The 22,889-nt window shown below is 39.0% G+C and overlaps 1 protein-coding gene across 1 annotated transcript in view; it reads right to left on the reverse strand.

Moving 5' to 3' along the window:
* Positions 1-20,852, reverse strand: part of LOC118940993 (uncharacterized) — a 44,732-nt gene extending 23,880 nt beyond the window's left edge. Inside the window, exons 1-3 of the mRNA XM_090206662.1 lie at positions 20,828-20,852; positions 20,531-20,657; positions 8,654-8,928 (exon numbers count right to left, since the gene is read on the reverse strand). Of these exons, the coding sequence (XP_090062788.1) occupies positions 8,654-8,928; positions 20,531-20,657; positions 20,828-20,852 (427 nt within the window). The remainder of the gene's footprint in view (positions 1-8,653; positions 8,929-20,530; positions 20,658-20,827) is intronic.
* Between the last annotated feature and the right edge of the window lie 2,037 nt (positions 20,853-22,889).

A 22,889-nucleotide genomic window follows, 5' to 3' on the forward strand; every position in this document is an offset into this window, starting at 1 on the left:
ATGACCGCTTGTGTTGCGTCAATCTTTCCTCAGCATTATGACAAATGTAGCCTACATTTTTCCGGTTTGGATGATTTGTGTTATGCTATAGATACTTCTGTGAATATCTGAACATTGCATCCAAAAATAAACTGCTCACATTCTGGACATAACTTTTTAAGGACTGTGTTTGTGTAAATAGTTTCAAAAAAAAAGTGTGGCCAGCTCAAATGCTGATTGTTGCATCATTCACACACTAAGTTCTAATCACACGGGTGTGATCGTAGGCTTCAGGGACCAATGTAGAACGATCACACCCATGTGATGGTACTTGCTAAGTAGGCAACCATTCTACGGTAGTGTACACCCTCTACTGGGCATAGCAATAACTAAGGAATTTTAAGAGGGTTTTTGGTAACACAAAAATAAATTAACGAGTTACTTTCCATAGTAAGTAACGGTGTAATGTAACAAATTACTTTTATTGGCAGTAAACTGTTGGAAAAGCATTCCTCATGAAGCTGGTTGAGAGAATGCCAAATGTGTGCAAAGCTGTAATCAAGGCAAAGGCTGGCTACTTTGAAGAATCTAAAATCTAAAATATATTTTGATTTGTTTAACACTTTTTTGGTTTCTACATGGATTCCATGTGTGTTATTTCATAGTTTTCATGTCTTCACTATTATTCTACAATGTAGAAAAACCCAGGAATGAGTAGGTCTGTCTAAAATTGACTGGTACTATATATTCATTATTATAAAAAAACAAGTGCCAGTGAAGATTCATTTAATGAAACTATAATAGCAACTAGTTATATCCTGGAACAGAAAGGTAACCTCAGCAGTGTGGCGCCGGCTTGTAGAAGCCTACGGCTGTAAAATGTCAGCCTTGTTTTGTTAATTTAGCTCTTATTTACGGAGCCCTTATCACAGTCAAGATATCTATTTTATAGTAAAAACATGATGTAATATAAGGGAATAAAATAGAACAGAACAGTGTGAAGTGATTCACATCTCTCTTCTTGAACAGTTATTCTCAAAGAGTGATCATTTGAAACGGGGCTCAATTTGGAAACTTGAAAGACATTTTTCAGGGTTACAAACCAAAATGTGTCTTTTCGATATACAGATGTTCAATTTAGTTTGCAATTTAGTTTGGAATTTTGGAAATGTATTAAGCAAATCTATGGTGAACACTGCATGGGGATGAATTATGGCCAACACACACCAATTCATCCGGGTCACGGCACTAAATGTTAGCAGTTGATGTTATTCTTCAATTACACAAACCCCCAAACAAATCGGAGGGAGGAAAATAGGTTTATTCAAAGAGGAATAATCATAGATGTTATGCTTGGAGGTAGATGTTCAGTCTCCCCTGTCCTCAGCCTTTCTCCACTGAACAAAGGAACAGCATGTAGTTTTATAATCCAGCCCTAGCCTGACCAATTAGAATTCCTTGCAATAAAACTAGCCAATTGTACCGAGTGTGCCGAGTCAGGAAGCAAGTTCAGGGAGTGGGTGTTTTAATAAATAAACGTAACATAATCCAAGGGAGTGACATATATAGGGCAGGTAATCAAGGAGGTGATGGAGTCCAGGTGAGTCTGATGACACGCAGGTGCGTGTAACGATGGTGACAGGTGTGTGCCATAACGAGCAGCCTGGTGACCTAGAGACCATAGAGGGAGCACACGTGACACCAATGGCCAAATAGCAAGTATCCTATTTCAGAAGACATATTCCTCCTATGTTTCTGAACCATTGATCAATAATTCCCTATTACAGAAAAAACACTATTTCCCTCTATTGACCTCTCACCCTCTGTCTACGCGTTGTATTTATCTTCGACATATTCTTACATACTGTTACAACTAAACTGCCAGACTGTCTAGATGCAATCAAGAGATGGATGCAGTTGAACTTCCTGAAACGTAATTGCATCAAAACATGTCTTGGCATATTGGCTCTAAGAGTGCATAGAGCTGGCTGAGGACATTCTCCCTTTCTCTGGATGATGACACCATCGCAGCTTCCCCACCACCAGAAACTTTTTTTATTTTTACCTTCTCATTTGAGGCACACATCCGCATCACCAAGAAAGTATTGTTTATCTCTACAACTTTAGTTTGTAAGGCTCATATTGTCCAACCTATTCACATAGTGCAGTTAAGTTCTTATGGGCAGGTGGGATGGTATCGTCCCACCTGGTCAATATCCGGTGAAATTGCGGAGCGCGAAATTCAAACTACAGAATTATACATATTTAACATTCATAAAATCACAAGTGTAATACATCAACATAAAGCATAACTTCTTGTTAATCCAGCCGCTGTGTTAGATTTCAAAAGGCTTGATGGCAAAAACACACAATGCGATAATCTGAGGACAGCTCCCTGCATACAAAAGCATGAAAAACCTATTTTCACCAGGCAGGTGCGCCACGAAAGTCAGAAATAGAGATATAATAAATGCCTTACCTTTGATGATCTTCTTCTGTTGGCACTCCAAAAGGTCCCAGATGCATCACAAATGGTGTTAGATAATGTCCTTCTTTATATCCATAAAAACTCAGTTTAGCTGGCGCGCTTCAGTCAATAATCCACCCATTTAACCTCCATCAAAATGCATACAAAATGTATCCCAAACATTTCTAATAAAGTTTTCCAAACAAGTCAAAAAATGTTTATAATCAAACTTTAGGTACCCTAATAAATGATAACATTTAAGACGGAGAATCGTTATTGTCTTTACCGGAGAAAAGTACCAAATAACGCGCTCTCTTCCACGCGCTTGGAAACACTACAGCAAAAATGGGAGCCACCTAGATTTAATGAAAGTTTGATTTTTATAGTAATGTATTTGAATTTGGCGCTCTGCATTTTCCCTGGCTCGCGTCCCACATATCTCAGAGTGGTTAACCTCTCACAACCTATACTTCAAACATTGTTTGGCAATATGACAAAGGGAAAAGGCACATAAAAGGGGGTGCTAAACAAGATAATGTGAATGAGATAGACAACAAACCAATTTCAACATCACCGACCCACGAGGAGTTAGCTGAAGATGTTAGCTCCCAAGAGTTACATAACCTACTCAAAGTGACCTACTGGCTGCTATAAACTCACTAAGCAAGAAGGTGGACACAAGGTTGGCTGATATCTCAAAGAGTATTGGGATATTGACTGAAACTGTGAAGGCAACTAGGGGCAGGGTGCATGAGGTTGAGCAGACGACAGTCGATCACGAGGCCAGGCTACAGGACATAGAGAAACAGTGCACGTTCAAAAATGACAACAAAACCCCGAAAGCCCGATTTGGAAATGCTCGAGTCGCATTCAAGACGCCAGAACATCCAAATAATTGGGATCCAGGACACTGAGAAAGGGAAACCCACTGAATTTGTCTCAGAGCTGATACCGGCATTGCTGGGGAGTGAACACTTCAAAATGGCCATCCTGATCGACCGTGCACACAGATCACAGGCAACGAAGCTGGCCATGGGCGCCACAAAGGCCATTCATCGCACGGCTGCAATATACCCAGACCAGGGATCTCATCCTCAAGCTGACTAGTCAAAAGTTCCCCCTTAACTACAACGGAGCCAGGGTGTCTTTCTACCCAGATCTTACTTTGGAGGTGAGGAACCAGCGGAAAGAGTATGATGAGTTATGCAAGAAATGCAGGGCTGCCAACATCTGATATGGATTCCTCTTCCCAGCCCGGTTTAAGGTGACAGTCGAGGGATGAACACGTACGTTTGACAACCCAAAAGAGTCCGATCTGTTCTTGTCAAGCAAGCTCCCTGGCTGAGGATACAGAACGGCTGTGTCAACCGGCTAAATGTTTTTATTTTATTTTTATTTCACCTTTATTTAACCAGGTAGGCTAGTTGAGAACAAGTTCTCATTTGCAGCTGCGACCTGGCCAAGATAAAGCATAGCAGTGTGAACAGACAACACAGAGTTACACATAGAGTAAACAATTAACAAGTCAATAACACAGTAGAAAAAAAGGGGGAGTCTATATACAATGTGTGCAAAAGGCATGAGGAGGTAGGCGAATAATTACAATTTTGCAGATTAACACTGGAGTGATAAATGATCAGATGGTCATGTACAGGTAGAGATATTGGTGTGCAAAAGAGCAGATTTTTGCAGTTCGTTCCAGTCACAGGCAGCAGAGTACTGAAACGAAAGGCGGCCAAATTAGGTGTTGGCTTTAGGGATGAACAGTGAGATACACCTGCTGGAGCGAGTGCTACGGATGGGTGTTGCCATCGTGACCAGTGAACTGAGATAAGGCGGAGCTTTACCTAGCAAGGACTTGTAGATGACCTGGAGCCAGTGGGTCTGGCGACGAATATGTAGCGAGGGCCAGCCGACTAGAGCATACAAGTCGCAGTGGTGGGTGGTATAAGGTGCTTTAGTGACAAAACGGATGGCACTGTGATAGACTGCATCCAGTTTGCTGAGTAGAGTGTTGGAAGCCATTTTGTAGATGACATCGCCGAAGTCGAGGATCGGTAGGATAGTCAGTTTTACTAGGGTAAGCTTGGCGGCGTGAGTGAAGGAGGCTTTGTTGCGGAATAGAAAGCCGACTCTTGATTTGATTTTCGATTGGAGATGTTTGATATGAGTCTGGAAGGAGAGTTTGCAGTCTAGCCAGACACCTAGGTACTTATAGATGTCCACATATTCAAGGTCGGAACCATCCAGGGTGGTGATGCTAGTTGGGCATGCGGGTGCAGGCAGCGATCGGTTGAAAAGCATGCATTTGGTTTTACTAGCGTTTAAGAGCAGTTGGAGGCCGCGGAAGGAGTGTTGTATGGCATTGAAGCTCGTTTGGAGGTTAGATAGCACAGTGTCCAATGACGGGCCGAAGGTATATAGAATGGTGTCGTCTGCGTAGAGGTGGATCAGGGAATCGCCCGCAGCAAGAGCAACATCATTGATATATACAGAGAAAAGAGTCGGCCCGAGAATTGAACCCTGTGGCACCCCCATAGAGACGGCCAGAGGAACGGACAGCATGCCCTCCGATTTGACACACTGAACTCTGTCTGCAAAGTAATTGGTGAACCAGGCAAGGCAGTCATCCGAAAAACCGAGGCTATTGAGTCTGCCGATAAGAATATGGTGATTGACAGAGTCGAAAGCCTTGGCAAGGTCGATGAAGACGGCTGCACAGTACTGTCTTTTATCGATGGCGGTTATGATATCGTTTAGTACCTTGAGTGTGGCTGAGGTGCACCCGTGACCGGCTCGGAAACCAGATTGCACAGCGGAGAAGGTACGGTGGGATTCGAGATGGTCAGTGACCTGTTTGTTGACTTGGCTTTCGAAAAACCTTAGATAGGCAGGGCAGGATGGATATAGGTCTGTAACAGTTTGGGTCCAGGGTGTCTCCCCCTTTGAAGAGGGGGGATGACTGCGGCAGCTTTCCAATCCTTGGGGATCTCAGACGATATGAAAGAGAGGTTGAACAGGCTGGTAATAGGGTTTGCGACAATGGCGGCGGATAGTTTCAGAAATAGAGGGTCCAGATTGTCAAGCCCAGCTGATTTGTACGGGTCCAGGTTTTGCAGCTCTTTCAGAACATCTGCTATCTGGATTTGGGTAAAGGAGAACCTGGAGAGGCTAAATACAGGCCAGGAATGTGTTTGAATTTCCTGCCTATGTCTTTTCGATCAGAAGATCAGAATTTGGGACTTATATGATGGGTGAGATGTTAGGTTAAACAATGCTATATTAGCCATATCATGTTTTAGCGCCACTCACCCCCTAACTTGAGAGAAGGGTTATTTAATATTAGTTTATATGTGGAGCATATCTAGATGATGAGTTAGTTCAAGCTGTATGTCTAGACACACTAAGGTTTGTGTGGTAGTCAAGGAGTGCTTCGTTTGGGGAAGTCACTAAGTAATGGGATGGGAGGGGGGATGGGGTCTGTGTTTTATGTTCACATTTAATACAGGTGGCAGGACAAGCTCCCACACGGCGGGACATTTTTCTTTTGGGTTTTGTATGACAGCAACAATTTGCTCTAAAATAAGAAATGCCACACAGTGACCGAGCACAGAGAAGACCTGGTGGAATGAAGATAGTCAGCTGGAACTGTAATGGCTTAGGGCATCTCATGAAACAAGCTAATGTTTTTTCTCATCTTAAATCACTGGGCACTGACATAGTGCTTCTTCAAGAAACTCATATTAAACGCTAGGGTCAAACTGCAAGTAGGCTGGATCGGTCAGATATACCAGTCTAATTTTGATGCAAAGGCGAGAGGGTAGCAACATTTCTTTTGTTTACTCATACTCGATTTAAGATCCTAATGGTAGGTATATTATTGTGGCTGGTACACTGAATTCGAAACCAATAACCTTGGTCAATTTATATGGACCCAACTTCAATGATCTATTATTTTTTCAAAGGGTATTTAAGGCCATACAAGTGTTGTTGGAGGTGACTTTAACTGTACGTTAGATCCTCTTTTAGATAAATAGCTATCAAGGTCACTTCAACACTCAAATGCTAGTGTCTGTCTAAATACATTGATGACAAACCTTAACATTGTCGATATTTGGAGACTGACGCACCAAACAGATAGGGATTATTCTTTATTTTTGTCAGTTCATAAATCATATTCCAGAGTTAACATTTTTTTGTTGGACTCCAAACTAATTTCAGCAGCTGCGTCGGGTACCTATCACCCTACTCTAATTATGGACCACTCTCCTGTCCATGGTGCTGAAACTCGACAATATGCTAAAGGTCGGCGACCGTGGCCCTTAGACGCATACTTGTTGAAAGATGAGACTTTTTGTCAGTATTTGAAGGAGCAGATTGCCTTTTTCCTTTGAGCTAACGACACGGGGGATGTTGACGACTCCACCCTTTGGGAATCTCTAAAGGCTGTGATTAGAGGTTACATGATTTCTTATACATCAGAGAGGAAGAAACGTGCCAATACTAGGATGAGAGAAATAAAAAAGAGTTAGGGGATTATAAGAACGTTTTTCAGACGAATTCCTCGAATGCAGTCCTTGAGAAGATCAAAGTTGAAATATGAATGGGCTCTTTACTTGCTAGAACGCAACAAAGTTGTTTTGAACTGGGTGACAAACCACATAAATTATTAGCAAGACAGCTCAGTCATGTACAGGCATCTAGAGCTTTTCACAAAATAAAAGACACGAAGGGTAAAATAGTAACAGATCCGCAGAATATTAACCGCAGAATATTAATAAATGCTTTGCGCAGTTTTACTCAGAGCTATAACAATCAAAATGTGATGCTACTGATCCACAAACTATGGAACACTTTCTCACTGAATGTGAACTTCCTAAACTAGACAGGGGGGCAGCTGCTGCACTCGATGCTGGGATAACTTTAGAGGAAATTAACACAGCGATAACACAATTTCCAAACAGCAAGGCCCCTGGGCCCGATGGATATGTAATAGAATTCTATAAGAAGTACTGTGCCAGTCTAGCTCCACTTATGTTGCGAATGTTTAAACATTCCAAAGACAATGCCAAACTCCCACAAACTCTGTATGAGGCTACAATAGCACTGATTTTGAAAAAAAGATAGAGATTCCAGGGAGATGTCATCTTATCACCACACTCTTTTGGAGAGATTGGAAACCCAAATTGGTCTACACGGACAAATTCTGGCCCGGTTTAGATCTTATCTGTCAGAAAGATATCAGTTTGTCTCTAGGGATGGTTTGTCCTCAAATCAACTGTAAATTTCGGTGTTCCTCAAGGCTCTGTTTTAGGACCACTATTGTTTTCACTATATATTTTACGTCTTGGTGATGTCATTCGGAAACATAATGTTAACCTGGAAGCCTGTGTTTCAGACATAAGGAAGTGGATGGCGGCGAATGTTCTACTTTTAAACTCGGACAAAACAGAAATGAAATGAAATGCTTGTTCTAGGTCCCAAGAAACAAAGAGGGCCAAAAAAGCGAATTGATGCCGATATCACGGACTGTGGATATGCAATTTCTGCAATCTACCCCATTTAGAACAGTGATGGACAAGTTCACAAGCCTTGGCATTGTAATGACAAGAGAACTTGATCAGCTATTGAAAGCGAATTGGGACATGCAAATTTATCAGCTTAAATAAAATATAGATTTTTGGAAAACTCTGCCTATCTCCTTGGTTGGTCGTATAAACGTTATTAAAAGGGTTGTCCTACCCAGGTTTCTTTACCTCTTCCAATGTCTACCCAATTTCATACCACAAAGCTATTTTAAGAAACTGGATTCAATAGTAATTCCATTTTTATGGGATAACAAGGCAGCCAGAATTTCAAGGAAGCATTTATGCAAGTACAAGATAGAGGGGGGGCTATGGCCTTCCTCACTTTAAACTGTATTATTGGGCTGTTAATCTGAACATTGTGTCTTTCTGTTGCAAAGGTTTACCTGGGATGCGACACAATGATGGCTTTTGATTGAGCAGGCCTCCTGTCAACGTTCCTCACTCCCTGCACTTGTTAATAGTCCAGTATATGTGAAAAAAGCCACCTATGACTCTAAACCAGTCATTTGTCATACTCTTAGGATCTAGAAACATATCTAGAAGCAATTGTTGTTGTCGTAAGAGCTGTAGTTGTAGTTGCCATAGTAGATCCTGCATTTGTAGCAGTATTAGGACCTACAGTTGTTGTAGTAAGAGATTAATTGATTGTCGTAGCAGCTGTTGTTGTGCTGGTTGTAGGAGCTACAGTTATTGTAGTAAGAGCTGTAGTTGTTGTTGTAGGTACGGTAGATGTAGTGGTCGTAGGCACAACAGTTGACGTAGGAGCTACAGTTGTTATAGTAGGAGCTGCAGTTGCGGTTGTCGTAGTACCTACAGTTGTTGTAGTAAGAGCTGCAGTGGTTGATGTAGGTGCTGCTGTTGTGGTTGTAGTAGGAGCTATAGTTGTGGTTGTAGCTTTAGCCAAAATTGCGGTTGTCGTAGGAGCTACAGTCATGGTTGTTGTAGTAGTAGCTATATTTGATGTCGTATGAGCTACAGTTACAGGTTTAGGATCTAAAGTTGTTGTAGGAGGAGCTGCAGTTGGGATTGTCATAGAAGCTGAAATTGTTGTCAAGGGAGTTACAGTTGTAGGTGCTGCAGTTGTCATTGTAGTAGTAGGTGCTGCGGTGGTTGTTGAAGTAGGTGCTGCAGTTGTAGTTGTCGTAGTATCTACAGTTGTTGTCATAGGAGCTACAGTTGTTGTCGTAGGTGCTACAGTTGTAGTAGTTGTAGGATTTAAAGTTGTTGTAAAAGGAGCTGCAGTTGTGGTTGCCTTGGAAGCTGAAGATGCAGTTGTTGTAGCAGGTGATTCAGTTGAAGAAGTTGTAGGAGCTACAGTTGTCATTGTAGTAGTAAGAGCTACAGTTGTTGTTGTAGGTGCTACAGTTGTCATTGTAGTAGTAGATGTTGTGGTTGTCATAGGAGCTTCAATTGTAGTTGTCGTAGTAGCTGTTGTTGTAGTGGACTTTGGAGCTTCAGTTGTTATTGTAGTAGTAGGTGCTGCAGGTGTGGTTGGCGTTGGAGTTTCAATTGTAGTTTCGTGAGCAACAGTTTTTAAAAGAGCTGCAGTTGTCGTAGGACCTGTAGTTATCGTCCTGAAGATGTGCAGTTGTACTGGTCTTAGTTAGTGCTGCAGTTGACGTTGTTTTAGGAGCTACAGTTGTCATTGTACCCGTAGGTTATTCTGCTGTAGTGGTCTTAGAAGCTTCAGTTATAGTTGTCGTAGCAGATGCTGCAGTTGTGGTTGTCATAGGAGTTTCACTTGCAGTTTTGGTAGTAGGCGCTTCAGTCGTAGTGGTCGAAGGAGATACAGTTGTTGTAGGACCTGCAGTTGTCATTGTAGGATCTGCAGTTGTCATTGTAGGTCCTGCAGTTGTAGTTTTCGTAGTAGGTACTGCATTCATAGTGGTCATTGGAGCTACCGTTGTTGTAGTAGGATCTGCAGTAGAAGGTGCTGTTGTGGTTGTCATAAGACCTATAGTTGTTGTAGTTGTAGCTACAGTTGTCGTAGGAGCTTCAGTTGTGGTCGTTGTAGTAGGAGCTGCAGATGTGTCAACTGCAGTTGTGGTCAGAACTCCAAGGATAATCCGCCATAAAAACACTGGTTTATTAGATGAATGGTTAATTTGTTTATTGTGCAGAATTACATTATTTCCAAGATTACCCTTCATCAACATGGTGCAGTTTTTTTACATCTTGATTATATACAATAAACAATTATAATTTATAGCTACATAAATTAAATACTGAAATGATTCCCTTGATTGTTAATAATATTACCTATAATAACTTATTGAGATTACCACACCTGTGTTGCATTTTTTTTTTACAGTAGTGTGGTAATATAATTCAACTAATAAATGTTACAGCAGTGTGATAATGTCATTTTCTGTAGTCACTTTTCAATGGTTCATTAGAGATAGCGCATCATTGAAAGTGAAAAAAGGCTATTGCAAAGCTCTTATTATTATTAAATATGTAATTTAAGTATAACTCTGACTGGTGTGTAGTTTGTAACTCTCCTCATTTGGTAAAGTAGAAAATGCCACGACACTTGTTAAGCAAATGTATGCACTTGAACTCATTTTGTTGTGCCAGATCAAGAGGTGTGAATAACTATGCATGCAAGACATCTCATTGAATAAAGGTTTTCAAGGGTGTAAATAATTTCACAATAGCCACTATAACTGCTGTGAACATGGATTTATTCACCGTAGTGAAATTACAGAGTAAAGTCAGCCTATTACTGCATCATGTCAATCATGTTACTTCATAAAAGAGGAAAAGTAATTTCAAATGTTCAAATGGTCTACCAGCTCCCAGCAATTAATTCTGAATTCTATACATATTCTGTGAAAGTAATTGGTGTAGTTCATCAAAGTGGATGTTTCAAATATAATACATAAATACATCAAATAATATATTATATTCCACATTAGAGTTGCAATTTTTCAAGAGAAATCAGCATTTTACTGATTTCTCTTGAAAGTAATCTTGGCTATTTCTATATTCCTCAAAAGATATGAATAAATAAGAAACCCGCACAATGCTCTTGCTAATATCACTGCTCTGTATTAAGCTTTACATATCGGCCTCAAGGCCTTAATCAGAGCTTTTTAATTTACGCCCTTATGTAGACATTGCTCCACCCACATCCGTTCAATGCATTGAATGGGATTGGAGTTTAAGGAAAACAAGCATGTTAGCATAACAACAGGCATTTCATAAGTATTCTTATAATTCTAATAAAGTGTGTACATAAAATGTATTAAAGAAGACTGTGAAATCACAATGAGGACATCGACCTATCAAGGAAGTTTTCATAAATCATTGGGTACTGTATAAGAAAAACCGTCAGAGTGATCTGAAGTGGCAGAATTAACTCATGTTCACATTTACATAACATGCATGGGCTTTTCATATCTGGAGGGTGAAAATCCCAAAACATTCTCTTTTGCTCAGAGTATTATTTATGTCAACTCCCTGGTCTGATATCTTGACTTTCTCTATGCCTCAAAATTTCAAGGTAGACATGTCATGTTTTTGGTCATTAAAATGTACTGTGACTGGATAATCCCTGTTGTTTCTCCTGATTGAACTTTTACGTTCACTAATTCTCTGTTTGAAAATGTTGTAAAATATCTATTTAATCAATGTTGAATTCAGGCTGTAACACAACAAAATGTGAAATAAGTCAAGAGGTATGAATGAATACCTTCTGAAGGCACTGTAAATCATGTAACTGTTACTTAAAAAAAGAGGAAGTAATTTAAAGTTTTCAAATGGTCTGCCAGCATCTCACTCTGAATCCTATCCATATTCTGTGACAGAATAGTAGGTGTAGTTCATCTAAAGTGTAATGGTGTTCATATATAACACATACATAATAACCATAATCTTCAAAGTTTCAATGTTTTTGCTTTACATTATCAATTTGGGATTTTTATCCTTTCTTATAAGACCATTTTACCTTGATATATTTGTATGTATTTCTATGTTTTGTACTGTGTGCAATTAATTTTTTTAAATGTTATCAAACCTTTCCATTATTATATTCCATTATACAGTAAAGGTTATTACTTACGTACAGCAAACACTTCTATTTCTGTAATTTCTCCAAATATTAATTGAGGAAGGTCTTTTGTCTTTAACCAATCACAATATCTAGCTTATATCTCCTCTAAAATCTCATTATCTTTCTATTTCTGTTAACCATTTCAAGCTTTTTTTAAATGTATTTTTAATTTCACCTTTATTTAACCAAGTAGGCCGATTAAGAACAAGTTCTCATTTACAACTGCGACCTGGTCAAGATAAAGCAAAGCAGTGCGACAAAAACAACAGAGTTACACACGGGACAAACAAACTTACAATCAATAACACAACACAAACAACACAATCAATAACACAACACAAACTTACAATCAGTAATAGAAAAATCTATGTACAGTGTGCGCAAATGTAGTAAGATTAGGTAGGTAAGGCAATAAATAGGCCATAAAGGCGAAATAACTACAATGTAGCATTAACACTGGAGTGATAGAGGTGCAGATGATGATGTGCAAGTAGAGATAATGGGTGCAAAATAGCAACAAAAAAATCAACAAAATATATATATATATATATATATCTATATATATATATAAATAACAATATGGGGTTGAGGTAGCTTACAATTGTTGATACAGTAGGCATACTGTCATGAAAATGTATTTCTAGTTTCTATTACTATAGGGCTGGTTTGATGCCACAAATTGTCTGTCTTTCAGGTGACGTAATATTTTGGGAGGCACCAAAGATAATAAGATAAAGGTGACGACAGAGGAATGCATGTCAGAGTTACTTAGCTTAAAAATATATATATCCCCAGGTACTGACGTGGTATGGAAAACTGGTTAGGTGTTCTGACAAAAAATTTGGGATGGACAAAAAAAAATTGAAAGAAAGGGAGGGGCAAAGAATCTGTTTGAGAGTATAATAACAGTTATGTACTGACCTTGTTGTATTGTAAACTGTTTTAGTTGACAAATACAATTAGCCAGAAATGTGCTTCATTGTACTTAATTGACTTAACTTTGGAGCCATTCATTTATTTTAGTCAATGGCCTAATGTAAGCAGTCATCCTTTTTCTATTTAACAGTCCTACACACACACACATGTGCTACTTCCCATATCTTTTTACACAACATTTATTTCAGAGGTAGATTCAGTTTATAAATCTCTAACAAAAGTGATTGTTGTAATCAACTGGTAACTATGATTGAGGGTCACAATGACCCCACATGGTGAGCCCAACAATGGAGGAAATTATCTTGGATTTCTGATTTCTAGTTTTATGTGGAGTTGGACTTCATTAATTGTATTAATAAAAATAATATACTTGAATGGCACTTTTTCCAGATGTTCAAAGAGCGGCAAGGCAGTCTAAGGCACTAGGTCTCAGTGCTAGAGATGTCACTACAGACACCCTGGCTCGAATCCAGGCTGTATCACAACCGGACGTATTTGGGAGTTCCATGGGAAGGCGTACAATTGTCCCAGCGTCGTCCGGGTTTGGCCGGTGTAGGCCGACGTTGTAAAGAAGAATTTGTTCTTAACTGACATGCCTAGTTAAATAAAGGTACAAAAAAAATATATATATATACATTCATAACTATTATAACACATTTCGTCAATATCATTTATGAGTTATTGGTTAAACATAAGTCCCCTCGAAAAGCTCTTTATATATCAGTACAAATAACATTTGTATTTCTTCTGTCACAGTACCCAACCCTCTGACATACGATTCACACAACAGTCTGGGAGCACCAGCTAAGTCTCAGAGCAGTACCCAGGTAGCAGTTTAGGGGTTGTGTGACTTGCTTTCTGGCACTCACTCCAGACAGGCTCAATACTATTTGAACCCAGGTCAGAGCAATTGATGGCATTGTAACGTGTTGAGTACCTTTGCCTGATACCTGAAGACATGTATTAGATCAAATCAATCACATTTCATTTATAAAACCCTTTTCACATCAGTGATGGTCAGGAATAGCTTTACTAAACCCCATCGAGCCAGAAGATTATGCCTTGGCTTTAGCTCAGCAAAGACTAATACAGCCTTGTGGTGCACAGGACTAACCCAGTCAGTGACACCAGCAACAATACTGATTTAAAATAATTGAACTTAATAATTACTTAATGGAATTAAAAAATAACTAATGAAGGTTCCTTGTGAATGATGTTAAAATAATATGAAGGTTGTTATGCATGATAGTTTTAACATTCACAAAGTGTTACACAAACTATTTATTTACGCAATTTGGGAGAGGAGCTTCATTCTAACCAGCAGCATGTGGGTATCACTTGTGAACATGTACATTCCTGGGTGTGATGCCTGACTCAACATGTCTAATTGTTACTGTCTCAAGCCTTCTTGAATAATAAGGACTGACTGCCACGAATGTATGCATGTGTTTTTCAGTTATACCTGCTAGGTGTAAACACATCACAGGTTTTAGAGAGTATGTTTATCGTCAAAGGTGTGATTTTCTTTTTTAGGGTGTGACTAGCTTTAAGACTCATTTTCCACCAGCCTATTCACGGAGACAGTGCTGTGAGTGCAGCTCAGCAATGTGAAAAGCCCTTTATCGGTTTTACAACTTTTGCCCATCCAGATTTGGAGTCAGAATCATATACAAATATATGATATATACAAGATGTTTCCTTAAACTTAACCAGTCAGGTGCATATATAACCTTTATTTATACTATTCAACTAACAAAATTGGCCTGATGCATTCCTTTACACCTCTGTGAAGTGGATTATTTTCATATAACTCCAACCTGTTAATACAATGGCTACTTGCTATAGTAAACTAAAGTAACACATGAACTGGTATAAATGTATTCAGTTTAGAGAAAACGTATTGTCATCTTGCAGAGGGCAAAATCCCCAGTCAGAGCGTGTTGGCAAGTTGCTTCGTGGTTCAGTCATTAGATCAGTGATTTACATTGACCCAATCGTAACAACTTATATTTATCAGATGTGAATTGTACAACTTACTCTTACACTTAACCCTATTTGAATGTTTGAACTGTGATTCTGATGATTTATTGTTGTCTTAGGTGTTGCTGCCCACCAATAACTACACTGTTCTGTGACTAGCCACACAATAAGAAATCATGGTTGATTAAACACTGGTCTGATTTGTCATTAGATGACATATCATAAGATGGCATGTTTTTTATTAGTTGTATCACTCTCTGACGTCTCCCTGACGTCTCGTATGACGTTTAAGGTGTTTGAGTTTCTTAAATTCTCTAGCGGACATTCTAGGCAGTCAGCATGCCAATTGCAAGCTTCCTCAAAACTTGAGACATCTGTGTCATTGTGTTGTGTGACAGAACTGCACATTTTGGAGTGGCTTTTTACTGTCCACAGCACAAGGTGAAACTGTTTAATGATTATGCTGTTTAATCAGCTTCTTGATATGCCACACCTGTTAGGTGGATGGATTATTTTGGCAAAGGAGAAATGCTCAATAACAGGGATCAATAGCACAAATATGTGCACAAAATTTGAGAGAAATAAGCTTTTTGTGCTTGTGGAACATTTCTGGGATCTTTTATTTTAACTCATGAAACCTGGGACCAACACTTTACATGTTGTGTTTATATTTTTGTTCACTGTTAGGTCTATCAACTAGGCTAGATAACTAACAAAAACACCGGCTAACGTTTTCTACTTAGCTAGCTAACACTTGGATAGGTGGCTGGAAAATGCCAGCTAGATGGGTAACTTCCTATGCTAAATTGTCCAGCAGAATTAATGTATCGCCCAAAAAACTCAACAAAAAATTGCATGGAAAGGGTACTCATGGCTTGATGTTTTTGTCTCGTCTACAACACTTTTTTTTTCTTTTGCGGAAATCTGTCATGTCTAGATTTTTAAAATTGACCTTGTTGATCCTGTTATTTTACAAACATTCGAGGTCATTGTTATTTTAAAAGTGTGACACAGATTGGGAGACATTAAACGTTTATTACTTGACATGCCTGGAATAAATAAATAATTGCACCAATGCATCACATCCAAAAGTGAGAATGCTATTCAACATTGCAAGGTTACATGGACTAAGAGTTTGTCTTATGACCATTTTAAAGTGCATTTTTAAACCATTATTCAACCAAGCTTGTGTAACAACGTTCGTCTGTAGAAGGAGAAGCGGACCAAAAAGCAGCGTGGTGGTTACTCATGTTTCTTTAATGGAAAATGAACGATACATGAAATAACTTAACTCTACAAAACAACAAACGGAACGTGAAAAACCTATACAGCCTATCCCGTGACAACAAACACAGGGACAGGAACAATCACCCACAAACACACAGTGAAACCCAGGCTACCTAAGTATGATTCTCAATCAGAGACAACTAATGACACCTGCCTCTGATTGAGAACCATACTAGGCCGAAAACATAGAAATGCCCCAAAACATAGAAAAACAAACAGACTGCCCACCCAACTCACACCCTGACCATACTAAATAAATACAAAACAACGGAAATAGAGGTCAGAACGTGACAGCTTGCAATTTGGCAAGCACATGTGTCACTTTTTTATTGATGATTAAAGCAATTGACCCATTGTCAAATCCCCCATTAAATTATTTAACAATTGAAACTTTTTTGATATGAGCCGTTTGTGAACCCATTTTTTCCATTGAACTCATAACCTTCCCTTTATAGGCTCTTTGCAGAACATTACTTCCGTATTTAGTAAACAGTACCCACTATACCCGTCGTTCAGTGCGTGAAAATGGCTGAGATTTTCTCTCTTACATTTTGGATGCTTAGCAGGACAGGAAAATATTCAATTCAATATTCAATATCCAATTCACACACTTATCAAGAGAACATCCCTGGTCATCCCTACTGCCTTCGACCTGGCGGACTAACTAAACACAAATGTTTTGCTTGTAAATTATGTCTGAGTGTTGGAGTATACCATTGGCTATTCAAAATATTTTATATTTGTTATTTTACTGTCTGGTTTTCTTAATATAAGGAATTTGAAATTATTCATACGTTTACTTTTGATACTTAAGTATGTTTAAAACCAAATACTTTCAGACTTTTACTCAAGTATTTTACTGGGTGACTTGACCCTTTTACTTTACCCTTTTACAGTAATTTTCTATTAAGGTATCTTTACGTTTACTCAAGTATGACAATTGGCTACTTTTTCCACCAATGACTATTGGGACACTATAATTACAAGTAAGTACCCCTCAAGATAAACTTCATTATAACTAGCTACATCCTGTGTAACGACTAGTAATCACGTTATACTTATGCGAATGTGTTTATTCTCCCACCTGGATCACACTTCCAGAAGCTTCAAAATTAGGGACAGCTTGCCAGGATAGGTAATGTACTAGAATTCTTACTAGCTAAATCCTGTGTAGTACATTCTACTTAGGCAAACATTACATGTGCTTTAAAATAGTGTCTTATTCCTCATCTGGGATGACACTCATATACATTTTTTTCCCATAAACTCAACCAAGTTAACCCAGATGGTACGCTTTATTTTGGAGGAAAGTGCTAGCAACAACGTTGACTGGAGATAGATTTTGAACAGTTCACATTCATGGTTAAGTAATCAGAGCCTACTCTGCATAGGCTATAATCTCTCAGACAACCAAAGAATCCACAAGATATCCAAACCTTTGTCACAGTTGTTAATGAATCGAATGCAGCTGGGAAAACGCAAAACACTAAGTTGGTGAATTTAGTGGAACACTGCCCATTTGTAATAAGCATGGTAACAAGCATTCGTTGTTACACTTCTGTAATTACAGACCGCAATTACTACCAGGTACACGCTGTTATTACATTGTAACAATGAGTCGCTACAACGCTTGTTAGTGTAATTACACATGTAGATACACTGTAATAAGGACCCCTTAAAAGGAAGTGTTACTGTGAATTTGCCTCAATACTTTTGGTCCCTTAAAATGGGGGACTATGTACAAAAAGGTCTGTAATTTTGTAAAAGGTTCACCCGAAATGGATGAAAATACCCTCAAATTCTAGCTGACACTTTAACCTCAGTCATTGTATCATTTCAAATCCAAGGTGCTGGAGTAGAGAGATAAAACAACAAGACATTTGTCACTGTCCCAATACTTTTCAAACTCACCAGATCCTGATTAGTTGGCGCCCTCTTGCTGTAGAGACAAAATATGGCTACAATGATGAAATATTCTGTTTTGTCAGACTGATGGAGGCAGTCTTTGTACATTCACCATTTCTTCACATAAACCTTTCAGGAGACTGAGTTAAAGTGGCACTTGTTCAGTCTTAAATGTACAACTCGTGTTAAATTAAGATATTATACTGAATTAAATCAACCAGACTCAGAGGTAAACTTCAACATGTCTTTACTCCATCACTGTCTGTAATCCCTTCACATTCATTTACTGACGTGGTGATGTCCTATCTCAGTACGTCACATCAATACACGACATCCCCCCCTTTACTTGGATATGAACTTCAATGTCAACCTGACATACACAACAGCACTTATTCTTTATCTGTATAGCAATCTTTATGTTACCAATAAACAACTGAAATCTGTTCAATGTCTTATTATTCTGTTCTCATAATGGACTTTCCTTTTTTTTCCACAAAACATTCTGCACCTTTTTTCCACAACATAACTCACATTCAGTCTTCCCATTTGTCCTTTTCTATTTTTCAGTTTATACTGGTTTTCTTTACCCCTTTCCCTACAGGATAATGATTTAATGACAAAGTCTGTTAACTTCTGTGGCAGTTTAATTTGTGGTCTTTTTGGTGATCCCTCACAGATGGTCTCTTGTTTGGATTCTATGTACTGTCTCAGATTAGGACTCTGTTGCACAATCTCTTTCAGCCGTGTGTTGTCCTTTCATTGTGGATCCGGCTCCTCAATTATATACCGCTTCACAATTGTCGTATTCCTTGAATACCTGGCTCCAGTTGGTGATTAAACAACCACATTGTTTCCCTCTTTATTGATCACAGTGTGTGGTATCTTGTTGAAAATCTTTGTGAACATGATCTCCGATCATTCATTCCTCTACTGTGGGGATTGGTTACCTGCCAAGTATGACTGCTGTGTTCGCTTGTCTCATGTCTCGACGGCTTTGGAACTACCACTACTAGATTCACCCATGGTGTAGCGCCCATCACTCTCTCTATTAAGTCCATGTTTTGTAGTTCCTCTATCTATTTCTCCACAGCTTCTCTCAGGTGGAATGGTACACGCCTAAGGGCCTGTGCAACTGGTGTCACGTTTTTATCAACATGTAGGTTGATCTGTTTTGTGTTTAGCTTACCCACCCCTTAAAATAGAAATACCTCAGGTTGTTTGATCTGAGTTTTTACATCTGTCACTGCTGTCATGTCAACACCAACTTTTAGCACACCCAATTTAATGGCATTCTCTTTACCTAGGTACGGTACTCTGCGTCCACATTTCACAGTGAACTCAGCCTGTGTGCTGCACTTGCCTATCTTTTTTTGGCATGTGAAAACCCCTTTTACTGGTAATGGCTTGCTTGATGAGTATGCATATAGCTTTTTATAAGTCAGTGGTGAACGGAACCTTATTTTCTTGGCTTTCAGCATTTCCCATGTGATCTCATCTACCATATTACTCATCACCCCAGAGTCAATTAACATGAATAAACTGACCCCTCCCACTGAGAACGTGGTCCTGTCTGAGTTCCAGTTTTTATTTACCACAAATGCATAGTCTCTGTTTTGTTCCTCTGAATTAACATAAATTATCCTTCCCATTACACTTCTTGCAGGTCTGCCAATGTGCTGGACAAGCAGGATCCTTTGCAAGATGATCTACATGTCCACAACGATATCACACCTTCTGTCACGCCCTGACCTTAGTTCCTTTTTTATGTCTCTATTTTGGTTTGGTAGGGGCGTGAGTTGGGGTGGGCATTCTGTTGATTTTCTATCTTTTCTGTTCTATGTGTTTGGTTTGGTATGGTTCCCAATCAGAGGCAGCTGTCTATCGTTGTCTCTGATTGAGAACCTTACTTAGGTAGCCTTTTCCCACCTGGTGTTTGTGGGTAGTTGTTTCCTGTTTTCACCTTTCAGGACTTTTTCGATTTTCATTTCTTACATTCACTTTGTTATTTTCGTGTTCTGTTATAATAAATAATCATGGACACTTACCATGCTGCGTTTTGGTCCAATCCTTCCTCATCCGATGAAGACTGAGATCGTTACACCTTCTCTGATAAGTATTTTCCTTCTGCATTCTGTCTCAGCCCGTTTTTGTGATATTTCCTATCCTTTTTGAAAACATGATGCATGGTCTTGTTGTCTTTAGCATCTGTACTCACATTCATGGTGTCCATTTGCACTTCAATTCTATCACATTGTGAGGCTAGCTCGAGTGACCACGCTAATGTTAGCCTTGGGACCTCTTCCAATAGTTTTTGGCGCACATATTCAGTAGTACACTAAGGCATCTCTAATCTGATTGTGTTTATCTCCAGCAAAGTCAGTCTTTAGCTGCTTGTCTAAGACGAGAAACAAATTGCTGAACTGTGTCAGTTGATAAACTGTCTCGCGAACGCTGTGTTCACCTGTGGCACGAAGCACGAGTTTAACGCAGCCACAGTCTTGAAGTAGTCCGTTGGTCTCCGGCGTCTGCGAGTGTGGAGAAAATGTCCTGTCCCAGCATGATGTAGAAGTAAAGCTCTCCTCCGTTGTTTTTTGATCGCATCAACTTCATCGGACAGTATTAATTCTTTACCATCCGCGAACAGCTCAAACGCCATTAAACACCTGGTTCAGCGTGGACCCAGTATAGAAGGCTCACTGTAGCAGTCAAACTTTGGCACAGTGTTTTCCATCTCGATGACACTAACTGAATTTTCAGATTTAACTATCGTTTTCAAACATTATCCTGGTCGCTATTGTTCAATCTTATACTTAGCACGAGTTGTAAGTTAAGATATTATACTGAATTAAATCAACCAGACTCGGAGGTAAACTTCAGCATGTCTTTACTCCATCAATGTTTGTGTAATCCACTCACGTTCCTTTACTGATGTGTTGGCATCCTCTCTCAGTACGTCAAATCAATACATGACAGCACTCCAGTCTCCTTTTCACTTCATTTAACACCTGATTTACTTAACAAAAGGCACATCTGAATTGAGTACCCCAGTATGCATAATAATGCTTATTCAACCTGGCGGGAAAGCCTGAAAATGATTCCAATCGTTTTTCCATAAGGGATTTTTAGAACTACTTCATATAAGTTTCTTAGTGTTGGGAGTGACATGTTCCAAAGTAACTTAACACTTTAGTTTTCAATTTAACTTCATATGGCTGGTGGCAGTATTGAGTAGCTTGGATGAATAAGGTGCCCAGAGTAAACTGCCTGCTACTCATGCCCAGTTGCTAATATATGCATATTATTAGTATATTTGGATAGAAAACACTGAAGTTTCTAAAACTGTTTGAATGATGTCTGTGAGTATAACAGAACTCATATGGCAGACAAAACCTGAGAAAAAAATCCAACCAGGAAGTGGGAAATCTGAGGTTTGTAGTTTTTCAACTCATTGCCTATCAAATAGTGTCTATGGGGTCATATTGTACTTCCTAAGGCTTCCACTAGATGTCAACAGTCTTTTGAACCTTGTTTGATGCTTCTACTGTGAAGTGGGGGCGAATGAGAGGGGATTGAGTCAGAGGTCTGCCAGAGAGGCATGAGCTGACCACTCGCGTTGACGTGAGAGGTAGCTTGCTTTCCATTGCAATTCTACAGACAAAGGAATTCTCCGGTTGGAACATTATTGAAGATTTATGTTATAAATATTGATTCTATACATCGTTTGACATGTTTCTACGGACTCTAACGGAACGTTTTTACTTTCCGTCAGGCCTGCGGCCTTATTTCTGCAAAATCACCAGATGTTTTGGAATCAAACATTACTACATGTAACGCGCCAAAGTAAACTGAGATTTTTGGATATAAATATGCACATTATCGAATAAAACATACATGTATTGTGTAACGTGATGTCCTATGAGTGTCATCTGATGAAGATCATCAAAGGTTAGTGATTAATTTTATCTATATATATATATTTTTAACTAGGCTATGACCTAACATAATCATGTTGTGCTTTCACTGTAAAGCATTTTTAAAATCAGACACGATGGGTAGATTAACCTCTCACAGCTACCCCCCTACTTTTTTCCCGCCTGAAGACATACCCAAATCTAACTGCCTGTAGCTCAGGTTCAGAACCAAGGATATGCATATTCTTGATTTCATTTGAAAGAAAACACTCTGAAGTTTGTGTAAATGTGAATTGAATGTAGGAGAATGTAACACAATAGATCTGGTTTAGATAATATAATTTAAAAAAACATGTTTATTCATTTCTATTGTTGAATAATCTTTAAAATGAACAAGACAAAACAAACATTCAGATAGGATGATGAGGACAATTTCAGTGAAAAACATAACAGGGCCACAGTGCTTATGCAAAGTTTCAGAATGATAACTTCCAAAACGAGTGTGCTACATGACATTTATCATGAAGTCACCCAGGTGTCCCACACAAGTAGCCCAAATGTACCCAAGTGGCCAAATTGGTGAAGTTATACATTTTGAATGGAATAACTATATACAAAATACCAAAATGGTATTCTAACACACCCCCCCCCCCCCCCCAAAACATTTTTTTTAGAATAAACATGAGAATATATACATTTACAAAATAACACTTTCAATATTTGGAAGACCCTCAGTCCTCTACACAATATTGTGCTGCGGATGCCAGGTGTCATAGCAGTCT

Source organism: Oncorhynchus mykiss, chromosome 18 (assembly GCF_057628025.1).
Source record: "Oncorhynchus mykiss isolate SJ-2025 chromosome 18, ASM5762802v1, whole genome shotgun sequence".
In the NCBI taxonomy this organism is placed as follows: Eukaryota; Metazoa; Chordata; class Actinopteri; order Salmoniformes; family Salmonidae; genus Oncorhynchus; species Oncorhynchus mykiss.